The sequence below is a fragment of the Myotis myotis genome, unplaced genomic scaffold, assembly GCF_014108235.1.
Source record: "Myotis myotis isolate mMyoMyo1 unplaced genomic scaffold, mMyoMyo1.p scaffold_m19_p_18, whole genome shotgun sequence".
NCBI lineage: Eukaryota > Metazoa > Chordata > Mammalia > Chiroptera > Vespertilionidae > Myotis > Myotis myotis.
In genome coordinates, this window is record NW_023416322.1 from 20,706,370 (window position 1) to 20,720,721 (window position 14,352).

A 14,352-nucleotide genomic window follows, 5' to 3' on the forward strand; every position below is an offset into this window, starting at 1 on the left:
GCAGGCCCTCTAATCCGGCTGACTCCTCCGGGCTGAGCCGCCAGCCCAGGGCCCCTCTCCTTCGAGGGAGCTGGAGATGCAGGGTGCCAGAGAGCCAGGCAGGTGCAGACGAAGGTGCCTCCAGCAGAACTGAGAGCACCTGGGCAGGTGTTCCGGGGGTGATGGGGGTGCAGGGGGTGGGACTGCACCTCCACTGGGGCCTGCCTGCTGCTCTGGGAGACGCTGGGCCCGGAGCACCCAGAGCTCTGTGGGCAGTCGGGGAGGGCCCCTCGAGGAGGAAGGGGCTGTGATGGGCACCGGGTCCCCTGCAGGCCGGCAGCTCTGTGAGCCAGGGGGACTCACGTCTTGTTGGATCTCTCAGGACAGAGTTTTGCACAGTCTGTCCAGACTGGACACTAGGCCTCCAAGTAGCAAGTTACAGGACACAGAGGTGCTCGCCTTAACAAAAATAATTTATTCCACAGCCCTCACCAGCAGTGGGCAGCGTGAGAATCAAGCATGTGTATGTACAGCGCCACCCGCCCCTCTGACCCGTTCACCGCTACAAGACGGGAGGTGGCCCCCGAGAGGCGATACTCCTCTCGCTCCAGCACCCTCCACACCCAAAGATTAGCATCTATTTTGAAAATCGAAATTAAGCAAAGGTCCGGCTCCCAGACAGGGCGCTAAGGGGAAGAGCCAGAGCTCATGTGAAGCAACGTTTTCCTGCTTCCTCACTCCACCTCTCCCAGCTCGGCCCGAGTAAGGCACGGTAGGTCCCAGCATCCCCACCTCAGTCCCACGCTGCCCTTCGTGCAGGTCCCGCTCAGCCAGCCTCTCACCCAGCCCAGCGGCCATCACCCACCCAGCGGAGCCAGCCCACACCAGCCCCAGCCTGTGCGCTCCCTGTAGCAGAGGTTTGGGAAGGACCAGTCCCAGGCGTCCTCCCGACAAATGTCACCTGGGAGGTCAGCATGACCTCGAGCTTCCAGTCCCTGCGCTAAAGCCGCCCCCCAGCCAGGAGGTCTGAGGGGCTGGAGGCGGTCCTTCCTTCTCTGGTGCGAAGGCCTCTGTATCAGGAGGGAGCGGGACAGGACGGGCGGGGCCCTGGGGTGTAGGGCGGAGTTCTGCTCCAGCCCACGGAGCCCCCCGGGGACCCTCCTCCGGTGGGAAGGCCTTGGAAGCTGTGGCTCGCCCCAATTTAGGGCCAAGACCAAGCAGGAGACATTGGAGCGTCAGCAAGAAGGAGGCGGGGCTTCAGATAAGCTGCAAGAGAGGAAGTGGGTGCTGAGAAGCCGTGGACGTGGACGGGGCTCCCACCCTCCCTGCCCGGGGCTACCCCACCCCTGCGCTGTCTGAGGAGCCTGGACCCGTGCATGTCTTCATGTCTCTGGAACATCCCTTCCCACAAGGACCAAGGAGGGTTCACTGGAGAAACTGGTTTTCCTGGGTTTCCCTGGACAAAGAGCAAGGCGGGGAGGGGGGCAAGGGGCTGGAAGAGCCCATGGGTAGCAGCAGCTCCCTTTCCTGCCACCCTCCCCAGCTGGACGGTTCAGGCTGTGGGGTGGCCGGCATGGCCCTTCAGGGCCCGCATCCTGGCCCGGAAGTAGGTGTACATGGCCAGCAGGCCCATGAAGGACAGGGAGTAGAGCACCACACAGAGGCTGATGTCCAGATGCGAGAAGTCGCCTTCCAGCACCTGCAGCCACTGGCCTCGGCCCCGCAGGGCCCCAGCCTCGGGCTCCCCCTCGGGGACACTGGCCAGCTGCTTGGAGCTGCGGCCCACTCGTCTCCGCTCTGAAGGGCCTGTGGGGAGGTCCTCAGCCGGGAGCTCAGCTAGCAACCCGGCTCCCAAGTCTCGCTCGCTCAAGGGTTCCTGCCCTTCTGGCTGCTCCCCGCTCTCCCGCTGAAGCTCTGCTATGTGCTCAGGAGGTCCCTGCTCTAGCTCAGCTCTGGTCACACCGAGGCCAGCCTGCACCTCCGGGGGGCCACTGGCCCCAAGTCTGTCCGCTAAAGCACCCAGGACGACAGTCCAGGGGAACGTGGCCCCTGGGCCCACCATGCGCTCAGCCTCCGCGGGGCCCAGAGTGGAGTTTCCGGCCGCCAGCTCCGGCTCTGCGGTGGCGGCCATCCTCTGTGCTCCCCGCAGGGGGGGCTCCGCTGCAGGAAGGTCCCTGATGATGTTGCTCCAGGAGAAGTGGGTTTTGAAGAAGCTGAGGGTGTTGCCCAGGTCCCACACGGGTGTCCCCCGGAGTTCGTTGTGGCAGGGAGAACAGAGTTCACGGGGCGGCCACTGCACCTTGGGGAACTGGGGGTCCTCGCTGGGGGCCCCTGGGGAGAGAAGTACACACAGGTTGGCTGGGACACTGGGCCCACCCAGAAGCCCAGACCTCACTCTTCCATTCAGAATGCCAGCTCCCTCATCTGCAAAGAAGGGCTCACCTTGAAAAGGTCGGGTGGAGAGGAGGCAGACCAAACACTAGCTAGCACTGGGCCTAGACTCCCCCGGGGAAGGGGAGTCCTTCCGACCCGCACCCCAGCACTCCAGTGTCCCTTCCAGTCCTCCCCCATATTTTTAAAAAAATATATTTCTATTGATTTCAGAGAGGAAGGGAAAGGGAGAGATAGAAACATCAATGATGAGAGAGAATCATTCATCGGCTGCCTCCTGCCTGCCCCCTACTGGGGATCGACCTGCAACCCGGGCATGTGTCCCTGACCAGGAATTGAACCTGGGACCCTTCAGTCTGCAGGCTGATGTTCTATCCACTGCGCCAAACCAGCTAGGGCTCCTCCCCCATATGAACCCACTGTCTTCCTTTGTCAGCGTCTCTGCTGGTTTCTACCCCCTCCCCCAGATTGGACACGGGAAAGGGTGACTCGGAAGGGCCTGGCTTTGGTTGGTCTAGTATTTGTCTTACCATTTTCTGAAATTTTCCAAGCTGTATACAGTGGAGATACGTTACTTTTGTAATTAAGTGGAAAACTTTTTTTAAAAGAAGAGTTGGTAGCACATAATTCCACTGCAGCCCTTTGGGGCGGGTGGGAGTTAGTGGAGTCCCCTCCTCAGTGGGCCCCGAGGGGTGGGTGTGGGGAGGCCTGGGCCCTGGACGGGTAGAGAGTGAGGAGCTACCCTGGTCCCACCAGGCAGCTGGGACCCCAAGCAGGGCCGGGCGATGGGCAGAACCCAGGCTGAGCCCGGGGGCCTGCCAGGAGCCCCTCGCTCGGCGTCACAGGGAATGCCAGTCTGCCCATCTCCCGTGGAGGAGGCACCGCTCCCAAAGGGTTAATAGGAGAAAAGAAGTTGCTGGTCAGAATGAAGCCGCGGAGGAGACGGAGGAGACGTAGAAGCAACGGTTGTATTGGGGAGGGGCGGCAAGTAGATTCCAAGGGTCCGGTGAGAGGTGGGGAGCGGACCTTGCAAAGTGAGGGCTCAGCCTGTGCCTCCCCGCCCGCCACTGGGGTTAGTTGTAACGGAAGGGATCCCCCCCACACTCAGAAAGGGTAGGGAAGGGCCTTCCTTAGGTCCCTCAGAGAGGGGCCTGGCTCCTGGCCCACCAGCAGCAGCTGGTCCCCGAGGGAAGCTGGAAGCCTGCAGAGGTCATAGGGCTAGAAGGTCAGATTTGGTGACAGGGGTGGGGTGGGGAGGGCAGGGGTGGGAGGAGAGGCAGGCACGTGTCTTCCTTTCAAAGTCCACCAGGAGGCCCCAGGAGACCAAGACCAAGTGCAGCTGCCTGTACCACCACCTGCTCCATGCAGCTCCTCTACCCTCCCCTGCCCTAGGCCTTGTCCCCACCCCCCACCCCCCACCCCCCACCCCTGGGCGGTCTGTGGTCTGTCCCAGTCAGCATACTCCTCTCCCCTCAGACAAGCCCAGGCTCCCGCCCACAGATGGCTCCCTCCCACCTGCCAGTCGGTCACCCCGGAGATGAATGCTTTTGCCTACTGGACCCATCGGACTCCTGTGCCCAGGGAACAGAAGCACTGCCAACAAGGGAACTCAGCAGGCCAGGGCCCCCGGTGAAATCAGTCCTTCTTATTTCTAGAAAGAACCTGGTCTTTCTTTTCCAGCCCATTTTATCATTAGACTCCTCCTGGGCGGCGGGGTAAGGGGCCAATAGCCAGAAAGCAGGATGGGGAGATAGGAAAGGGACCCCACCAGGCCAGAGGGAGGGGCCCTGGTGCAGGGGAAAAGGAGCAAGGGCATCAGAAGAGCAGGTCTTAGAGCAGCGGTTCTCAACCTGTGGGTCGCGACCCCTTTGGGGGTCGAACGACCCTTTCACAGGGGTCACCTAAGACCATCGGAAAACACATACATAATTACATATTGTTTTTGTGATTAATCACTATGCTTTAATTATGTTCAATGTGTAACAATGAAAATACATCCTGCATATCAGATATTTACATTACGATTCATAACAGTAGCAAAATTACAGTTATGAAGTAGCAACGAAAATAATTTTATGGTTGGGGGTCACCACAACATGAGGAACTGTATTAAAGGGTCGCGGCATTAGGAAGGTTGAGAACCACTGTCTTAGAGGGTCAAAGCCTTGATTTCCTCATCTGGAAAATGGGTGTAATGGTACTGATACACATAAATGGGTCTAGTCTCACCCCTCCACCCACTGGAACATGTGAAAGGCTCTGTGCGCTGTGAAGCACTGTGACACACGGGGTGTTGTTACTTGGGGGATGACAAGTGTCCCGTCTCCTAACTCTGGTCCAGGACTCCAAAGTCCCCCCGCTCATCCTCCCTCCGCAGGTGACTCTGGCCTTGGAGGTGACCCTTCCTTACCTGCGAGGCGAGCATTGACCTTGTTGTGGCTGGACCACAGCCAGAGAACAGCGCTGTCCCGACTGCCCACCCGGTGCATGGAGGCAGCAGCCATCTTCTCAAAGTGGCCAGCACAGTCTCGACAGCCGAAGAAGAAGCGGACGTAGCCCCGGATGGCCTGGAGGACCTCCTGGGCCTTGGCTGTGGGGAGAGGAGACGCCATTCACAGGGGCCCTTCAGACTGTGTGCCCCTGCCAGCCCCACCTCCTCCCCTCCACTGGCCCACATGGCCGCCTCTGCACGGGGACCCCACACCCCGGCCCATCCCATGAGGCGCCTAGGGTCTCCTTGCCTACTGGTCTCCACCTCCCATGGGTCACTTTAGAGTTGACTCCATCTCCTCCCAAACTCCTAACCCCTCGTGTCTCACCTCTGCCACTGACGCAGGCCCTGTCACTTATTAAAGTCCCAACTTGTCTGCAAGACACTCAGGCTCCTTGAGAAGTGGCTAGAGAGGGAGGCAGGGCCAGAGCGCCCACCCCTCAACCCCTCTGCCCGCTCCCCCCCCCCCCCGCCCCTGTGGCCCAACTGCTTTAGGCTTCCTGTTCCGACTTGCTCCCCATTGCACCTCATCCCTTGGGCTTAGGACCAGGAGTCCATCCTGATCTGCCTGAACACCCCCTAATGTGTCTCCACCTCCCGTCCCCCCACCCCATTGCCTCCTACGGGCCCTGTGGACTGGCATCAGCACAGACTTGATGATTCCCCCCACCTTCCTGCTCTGACACTGGGCTCCTACCTGAAGATACCAATGCCCCCCCCCCCTATATACCTGAGGGCTGGAGGCAGGGAAGTGGCCTCAGGCTGTTCCTTCCTGCTGCAAAACCCCCAGCCCTTCAAAAGGCATCTAGTCTCACTCCTCCATCCACTGGGTCATCAGCACGTTGACCCCCACGGCCAGGCCATTGTTCCTGGCAGCTTCAGCGCCCACACCCAGCCATGCCTCACCGCTCTCCTCCTCCTGCATCCACCCCAGTCGCCCGCCACCCTCAACCTGCGCTGGGACTTCCACCTCGTACCGCTGTGCCCACCACTGTGGCAGGGCCCAGCACGTGGGAGACATTCCGTAAACACTGGCTGACACAGTGATGGCTGGCTGTCCCCACACCCGGCAGCTCCCCTAGTTCCCTCTGTCTCTGTTGGGGATGGGATGCTCTTCCTTCCTAGCTCAACTCCTGATCTTCTGTAAAACACAGTATCAATGGAGCCACTGGAAAACGGAGTTGGAGCTGCCGTCCCCGTCTTAGGCCTCAAATCTCTGGAATGGGCTTAAAACAACATTATGTCTCAAGGAACTGCTTGCAAATATAACAAAACAAACAAACAAAAACCCAAAGCAAAGATATGACTACTGTGCAGACTGGAAATTAAAAACCTTCTTTAGAATTAGCATCTCTATGTTGGCTGATCTGCACCAACAGAAATGCCTCCTTCACGGATGTAACTGTCCCCCCTCCCATCCTCATAAATGCCCCTGATCAGCATGCACTTGGGGCTCTACCCCAATCAGTGCTTCCCAAATAGGTCTTCTTTTCATCCTTTTTAAAAATCTCAAATAAGTTCTTGTTGCCTCTCCCTTTGGCCTGTTATTTTTAGGTTAACACAACTCACCCGCTTACCCTTCCCGACAGGGGGAGCACCTCCTTTCTCTCTGAACATCCTTCTCCCCCCCTTGGCTCCTGGCCCTGGCCCACTAAACCTCCCACCTGTCCCACCGTCTACCCAGAGCAGGGACTGTCTCTTTTCCACCTCCGCCTCCTCCAGGCTGAGCCAGGGCCTGACATAACCCTGGTCCCCGGTAAACGTGGACTGGACTTGGCCACCCTTTTGGTCGCTAGGCGGAGGGGTGAGGCAGGTGGGCCGTGGAGCGCAGCTGCAGCTGCACAGTTTGGGGAGGGATCAGGACGGGAGGGGCGAGGTGTCCCCCAGCTTCCCCTAGAAAACGATTTTTCAGCGGGAAGCAATAAAACTGTTCAAAGCACATGGTATCAGCCATGTAAACTGTGAAATAGATACAGTTCTTTTCTTTATAGGAGTATAGAAGATGGAACTCGTTTTTCATGAAGACTGAAAACGAAGCAAGCTTATGGCTCCCCGGAAGCCAGGGAGAGCCTGAGGCCTGAGTTTGTGGGGCACCATCCCAGAGCAGGGGCAGGACTGGGTGGCTCCTCCAGGCCCCCCACATGGTCCCATGCTGGTTGTGTCAGAATCCCCTGAAGAGGGGCCTGCAGCGGGGAGCCAGTGGAGGCAGGACAGGGCCAGGCTGACCTGGGGGTGCACAGGCCCCGGACTCACCTGTTTCTTGAGAGCGATCAACATTGTGCCGCGTTGCCTGCACGGTCAGGAAGTGGAAGAGGACCCACAGGGAGCAGGGAAAGCCCCGAAAATGTGGCTCGCTCCCCTGGCAGCCGACCCAGTTCACCTTCTTGGCAATCACAACGCCCTAAGGGACACAGACGAACGTGAGTGCACACACGGAGAAGAGAAAGGATGGAGATGGGAAGGGAAGCTTCCAGGAGACCGGAAGGTCTGCTCACAGCCCTAAGACGAATGAGCTCCCTCTCTCAGGCCACCACCTCGAGTGGCATTTCCCTTCCTCTGGCCACACCCCCCAAAGGAGCATCAGAGCTGAAAGGCTGTGACGCAGATCAAGTCACATGCTTATTCTAGTTTCAACTTCTCCATCTGTAAAACGAGGGGCTGTCCAGCTTTGACATCCTCCAAGTCTGTATGGCTCTGCCCTCTGCTGGCTGCCCTGGCCCACCTTCACACCCAGCGGCGTTAGCGGCCTGGAGAGGCAGAGGAGCCACGCTGAGCGAGCAGCCCCGGGTGCTTGGAGGCCACAGGGGGCAGCTGTTAAAAATAGTCACAACCGGTGTCTCCCAATCGCTTTTAAATCCCAACCCAACCACGTATGGGCTTAGACGAGTGACTTCGCCTGTTTCATCTGCTAAATGGGGACAATACCCACTTTCAATTAATGTTGGGGGATTAAGATATGCATGTAAAGAGCTCGATAGTAACTTACTAATGATCAATGGAAAGACCCAACCAAGATCACTGATTCCTTCCTGAATGCAAATGGTAGAGGTCAGAGGCCAGCGTTACCCTTCCACTCCCACAGTCACAGAGATGGGAGAGGATCTTCCACTGCTGCCCCGACTCACCTCCTTCCTGTTTTCCAGGGCAGTCTGAAAGAAACCGTAGGGAATTTTCTTCCTCTGCTGCTTCTGGAGCCAGTCGTTGACGGAGTGCAGGAAGTTCTGGACCAAGGGCTGGCCGGGGAAATACTAGGGGAGAAACAAGTGTAAGATGGAGGTGAGACACCATCCCCCAGGACCCCCAGCCCCGGGGTGGGGGGCAAAGTGGGCCAAGGCGGGAAAACATTCTGCCTGAGACACAGATGTGGCTCCTTACCACCCTGGCTCTGGGCACCTGGTGAGGGGAGGAGGAAGGGTGGGGGAGGAGACAGGCTGGAAGTGGGGCTGCGCCCTGAAGGCCTCCTCCTCCCGAGGCTGGGGCTCCTGTGTGGACCCCTGACTGCACGCCGCCACGGAGCAGAGGGCTGCTGGGACCCTGGGGACCTTCCACAGGGCAGCTGACTGGCTGACTGACCGACCGGCTGGGCGAGGCTGGCAAACAGCCTTTCATCTGTATTCCACGCTGCCAGTGGGGCCGAGGCCGCCCACGGGCTCATAGCCAAGATCCCAATCTTGATGGCAACTCCCAGTAGTCTCTGAGGAACACGAAAAGCTGCTCTGACAAAAAGTCAGCTCAAATCTGATTAGTATCAGCACTTTAAAGCCACAGGGACCCCAGGGAGGAGGACAGATATGTGTGTGCGTGCGAGTGCATGTGCACAAGTGCACGGGGGCCGGGGCAGGAGTGAGGGGCACCGCTGAGCAGGTCAGGAGGACAACAGCGAGAAGCCGCAGAGGACGATTCGAGCAAAGGGGACCATGTGAGAGAGGAAAGGTTCTGGAGATCGGAACGGTCACTAAACAGAAAAACCTGCCAAATGACCAGTCTTCTGGGAAAACCATTCCCTAATCTTATCAGCCCTCCTGGTCAGGACACGTCCGCGAGGGAGAACCAGGAAGAATCCTGGGCTCGGACACGCTGCCTCTCGCTCAGCTCACACAAGCTCTGGCTCTCGGCACAGATTTACAGCTTCAAGTCAGCATCCCTCCCTGACCTTCGCCCGACATCCGGACTTGGAACCTTCCGCCCGCTAAGGCCAGAGTGTCAGGAGGAAGGATGAATTAAGGGGCTCTGGGCGACAGGGAGGCACCCTCTCTGCTGAGAGCAGGGGAACCCTGGTGACCACACGCCACCCAGTGGCCAGTCCTGCCAGACACTCATGTGACAGAGCAGGGAGCGCCCTAGCTCAGGCGGGCAGGGGCAGGGGCGATGAGAGTGCCTCCCACCAGGCACAGCGGGGCGGAGGCAGAGGGAGCACTGCGGCCCTCCATGCTCTCGGTGCCCCATGCACGTGGGGGGTGAGGGCTTGGGTTGGATGACATGTGGGTGCAAGTCTCAGCTCGGCCGCCCACTGGCTGGAGGGCCTGGGACAAGGTGCTTTCCTCCCTGGGCCTTCCTCCCCTCCCTGAGATGGGATCCCCACCCTGTGGTTTGCTATGAGAATTACAAACGAGCTAATACACAAAGAGCACTTCGCAGAGACAGGCACCCTGTCCGAGCGGCACCCTGTCCGAGCTCACAAAATGGTAGCTGCTGCTATTGTCACTGCGCAGGACGAAGCTGCCCACATGAGGGCAGGGCCGAAATAGTCCGCAGTCACCAGGATGTGGGCCGGCTCAAACGGGCCCTCTGCTCTCAGTCCTGCACAGCTGGGCTCCCCTCTGTGTTGAGGCCAGCCCTGTCCTCTCTGAGCCCTGGCTTCGGGCAGGGGGGGGGGGGGGGCGTCCTTCATCCCAAACTCATTCCCAGCTCCTGCTGAGGGCAGGGGCTCAGCCGGTGCCATCGAGAGGGTGCTGTTTAAGCCTCTGTCCGGCTCCAGCATTTCCTGGGACCCATTCTTCCCCTCTGGCTGCAAACAGTCCCCCTGGGGCCAAACAAGACATGGTTTCCCTGGTCGGTCCTTTGTGGAGGACCAGGCTGGGGTGAGGGGTGCTCTTCTCTTTCTGAGCGACGCCTGCGAAGCACCCTGGGTGTCAGGTGGGCAGCACACAGAGCCACCCAGGACGTTCTGCCTCTGACTCTCTGGGCCAGCCACCCCAGGCCTCAGCGACTTGGGGACCCAGCAGCTCACAGGGCCTCGGAGGAAAGGCCTCTATTATCAGAATGGGCTGGAGGACAGGGCTCCGCGTGGGGGGACCTCAGGCAGATCCAAGGGTTGTCTTGCCTGGGACGGTAACAGCACTGTGATGAGCGCTGGCGACCTCAGGGGCCCTCCGTGTCATCACACATGGGCGTGACTAAGCCAAGTGAGCTGGAAGGCCAGGCCGGCCAGGTGGGCAGAGGGACCAGACTGGCAGGCAGTTCGCGAGGAGAGGAGCAGTCACTCCCAGAGGTGACAGCCCTGGCTGCCCGCAGACCTGCCCCCAGAAGCTCAGACCTGGCGCCCAGAGCTGAGGGTGCTGAGTCAGCGGTCAGGCTCTGAAGGGGACTGGAGCGCGGATCTGACTCAGCAGCCCTCAGCGGCCAGAGCCAGGGGTTGAAGTAGGACACGTGGCAGATACAGAACCAGAGAGGACACAGGGAGGGAGCAGCAGGCAGGTGCAGAGGGAAGAGGCAGCCCACATCCCACCTACAGAGGAGCAAGGAGCATGGCAGGAGAAGGCACAGGCTCTGGGGCCCGACTGCTCAGTTCACATCCCCGTCACACCTCCTCCTGCCGGGAGGTGGAGGCCTCGGGCAAGGCTCCTGAGCACCCTGGGCCCCTTCACTGGGGCGATACTCTCCACCCTGCAGCCAGGAGAGGAGGGGATTAAATGCCTGGCACACATCAGGCCCTCCGTTTGTAGCAGCCACATTTCAGGGCGTGGCCTCATGGGCAGGAAGGAGGAAGGCTGGGCTCAGGCTTGGCACCTGGGCCTGGCTCTGCTCAGGGTCTGGGAGGACACAGGCGATTCAGAGGCTCATTCCCTCACTGCGGCGCCCACGGGTCCCGCTTCCCAGGGACCACAGCAGGCAGTGAGAGGCCGCTGGGAAATCCCCGGACACCTGGCCCGTCCCACCCACGCCCCTGCCCCTGCACAGGGCTGTCCCTGGCAGTGCGGGCTGACGGGCATGGCTGAGGCTGCAGGGCCTAGAACAGCCGTGGGGTCAGAGGTCCAGCCAGACCATGTGTTTCCGAGGGAGGGGCCGGGCTGCGTGCACACTGACCCTCGGGGAGCTGCAAAGACGTCGGCCAGGGCCCGCTCACCTGCGCCAGGACTGCCACAAACTTTTTCAGGGCCACCAGGCGCTGCCCCTCCAGGAGGGAAAACTTGCCCACTTCCACCCGCAGGATGTAGTGCAGTGCGGATTCCAGGTCAGCCATGTAGATCTTGGAGCTGAGGACCCAGAGGGGGCAGAGAGAGAAAGGGGTGTTAGCCACGGGGCAGGCGGGGAGGAGGCCCAGGGCTAAAGGGAGAGACCAGGAAGGCTACCACTGATGGTCCCAGAGTCCTGTAAGCTGGCTCTGGCCTCTGCCAGTAACTGTGGCCTTGGGTGTTTTATTTAATGTCTGTGAGCCTCAATTCCTCATCTGTACGATGGGATAATAAACTGCTCACAGGTAGGCAGCTGAGGGGATGAAATAAAAACACAAATACGTGTCCCCAGCAGCTCCTGGCTCCCCAGGGCCAGCCCTCCCATGACTCACGAAAGGTGTCTCACCCAGGCCACTCGAGGAAGGTTGAGTTTTATTCTCAGTCTGAGCAAAGACCCCGAGGGACAGACAGACAGTCCCACACAGTGAGGCTCTGAAAGGGCTGGGCACAGGGGGCGGGCAGGGCTCCATTCACATCTCCTGGCTGACCCAGCCGGGGGAGGCCTCAGGCTCCAAGCTGGCTGCTCTACCCTGGGGCCCAGGGACCCAGCAGGCAGTGAGAGGCCGCTGGGAAATCCCCAGACATCTGGGGTCTGGGCTCAGGGCACTGATGGGCAGAGCTCCTCGAGTGCTGGCTGCTTCTCCAGCCGCCTCCTGAGACCCGAGTCCTGGCCTCAGTTCTACAGGGAGCTACCTCTGGGAGCTGAGCCACCTCACTACCCCCTGGGCCTCAGGGTTACCCTACCCCCTAGGGTTGTAAGGAGCCAACAAGGTCAGCTCACGGGGGCGGGGGGGTGGGAGGGGGCACTGTGACCACCTGCACTTGACTCTCGTGGAAAGTCTCCTGTCTGCTCCACGTGGTGTCCCTGGCCTCAGTTTACCTCTCCAGCCTTATGTTCTGCCTGAGGAGTGGCCTCATGACTGAGAGGGAGAATGCATGGAAGGTGTCCGGCACAAAGCTTGGCACATGAGGCCAGTGAGTGTCGCCTAGGACCATCCCAATGCTCTGAATCATCATAATGTGAATGGTCATAACGACCATTCCAACCTGTTAGTGTCTCTTTCCTTTTCCCGATTTACTAAAATCCTCTCCGTTGGCACTTTCCACCCTTGAAGTCCCCAAGGCTGGGGTGCCAATTCCTTCTGCAAGTCAGATGGCCTTTCCCCCGTTCTCTCACGCAGCCCCCTTCCTAATGAGCTTGGTTTGCCTCTGGGTGTTGGCACAAGAGGTTGACAGCCTTGTCCCTCTGCCCCAAAAGCAGGAATTCTACCACAAGAGTGGAGTCTCGGCACCTCAGAGAGAAGAGTAGCTTTCTCCTGCTTACAACTGTGCACAAAGACACAGGCCACCTCCACGTGCAGTGAGCTTCCTGCCTGGCCGTGTGGCTCAGGTGGCTGGGCGTCATCTGTGCACCGAAATGTTGCGGGTTTGATTCTCGGTTGCAGGCTTAATCCTCGGTGGGAGGGCGTGCAAGAGGCAGCCAATCAATTTCTCTCTCACATTGATGTTTCTCTTCCTCTCCCTCTCCCTTCCTCTCTTTCTAAAAGTCAATTAAAAAAAAAATTTTTTTTTAAGTAGTGAGCTCCCGACACCAGAACATTCAAGTGAAGTTGGTGCCTTCCTAGAAGGAAGCTGGGGAGGGGCTGTGTGGGCTGCACTCCATCTGCCGGTACATCTGTATCGCACTGCCTCGCACGCAGCGGCCTCTCAAAACAACTTGCAGCCCTGACCGGTTTGGCTCAGTGGATAGGGCGTCGGCCTGCGGACTCAAGGGTCCCGGGTTCGATTCTGGTCAAGGGCATGTACCTTGGTTGCGGGCACATCCCCAGTAAGGGGTGTGCAGGAGGCAGCGGATCGATGTTTCTAACTCTCTATCCTTTTCCCTTCCTCTCTGTAAAAATCAATAAAATATATTTGAAAAAAAAAAAACAAAAAACGACCTGCTGAAGAAACCACTGCCTGGGTGGGGGGCTGGTTTGGAGGGCACGGATAATCTTTCCAAACCGATTCTACTTGTTTTTAAAGAGTTAAGCTTCAGGAGTGTGGGTTTGGGAAGTATTCATTCCATCGCAGGATACAAGGAAATGCTGCTCACACATCCGGGCTCTCCTGGGAGCCCCCAAAGGCCACGGGGGTCGGGGCTAGGACGGCATGTGCTCATCCCATGACAAGGAACGGGGTGTGGTGTGAAGGGGCGTCTGTGAGCAGAGGGAAGGCTGGGTGGGGAAGGGTGAGGAAAACGGAGTGGCCTTACCGGTCTGCAACTTTCCACGCGGTGGGAGCGACCGTATTCGCAGTGACTGGCGGAACCGTGGTCTGGGCAGCCTCCCGGGTGGCCCTAGCGAACCTCTGCAGGTAAGCGGTATAGAAGGACCTGGATTCCATAAGCCTGGAGGGGAGAGCGCCACGGAGGAGAGGTGGTGAGTACAGACACACAGAACCCAGGGCCAACTCACGGCAGGAGCGGAGGCAGGGGCTCATGGGACAGAATGTTGACCAGGAAATAGCTGAACTTGGTTCAGTCTCAGCCACAGTGAGGTCAAAGCCGGGCACCCATGCCTCACTTTCACCTTCCTATTCACTGTTCACGCTGACGACAAATCCTATGTGCACACGCAGCTCGCCTGCCCTGAGAGGCGGTGGGCCGAGCACCTCGGGCCAGTGGTCCTGCCCAGGGACAGGACGACACCTTCCCGAGACCAAAGGTGCAAAGTGGCGCTGACCGCAAGGAAGCTGCCGCTCACACACTTGCTCTGAGGAGCCAGAGGGGACACCGCTCCCCAAGGAAGTCACGGAAGTTTCAGAGGTGATTTTTAAAAGAGAGCAACAACAGATAAACCAGGAACATGCTCAAATCCTTTTGATTTGTTTCTCTCTCCTGATAGAGAGGGGCTCACAGGGGAGGCGGTGTACCCTGGCCCGGGCCCGGGAGGGCAGCCGAGAGGACAGTGGCAGTGTGAGGGGACCCCAGGGGAGCTGGCATCGCGCATCGCTTTCCACTCCGCTGACCTGGCCCGATGTTTATCAATGAGCAGA

General features: G+C 59.2%; 1 protein-coding gene across 2 annotated transcripts in view; it reads right to left on the minus strand.

The window, feature by feature from the left end:
* Positions 1 to 431: 431 nt before the first annotated feature.
* Positions 432 to 14,352, minus strand: part of QSOX1 (quiescin sulfhydryl oxidase 1) — a 37,086-nt gene continuing 23,165 nt past the window's right edge. Inside the window, exons 7-13 of one of the 2 annotated variants that reach the window (XM_036342873.1) lie at positions 13,571 to 13,705; positions 11,208 to 11,337; positions 7,987 to 8,109; positions 7,115 to 7,262; positions 4,781 to 4,960; positions 2,039 to 2,310; positions 432 to 1,245 (exon numbers count right to left, since the gene is read on the minus strand). In XM_036342873.1, the coding sequence (XP_036198766.1) occupies positions 1,237 to 1,245; positions 2,039 to 2,310; positions 4,781 to 4,960; positions 7,115 to 7,262; positions 7,987 to 8,109; positions 11,208 to 11,337; positions 13,571 to 13,705 (997 nt within the window). In that variant the 3' untranslated portion in view covers positions 432 to 1,236. Of the gene's footprint in view, positions 2,311 to 4,780; positions 4,961 to 7,114; positions 7,263 to 7,986; positions 8,110 to 11,207; positions 11,338 to 13,570; positions 13,706 to 14,352 lie in introns of both variants that reach the window. The other variant, XM_036342871.1, reaches the window with a different exon arrangement.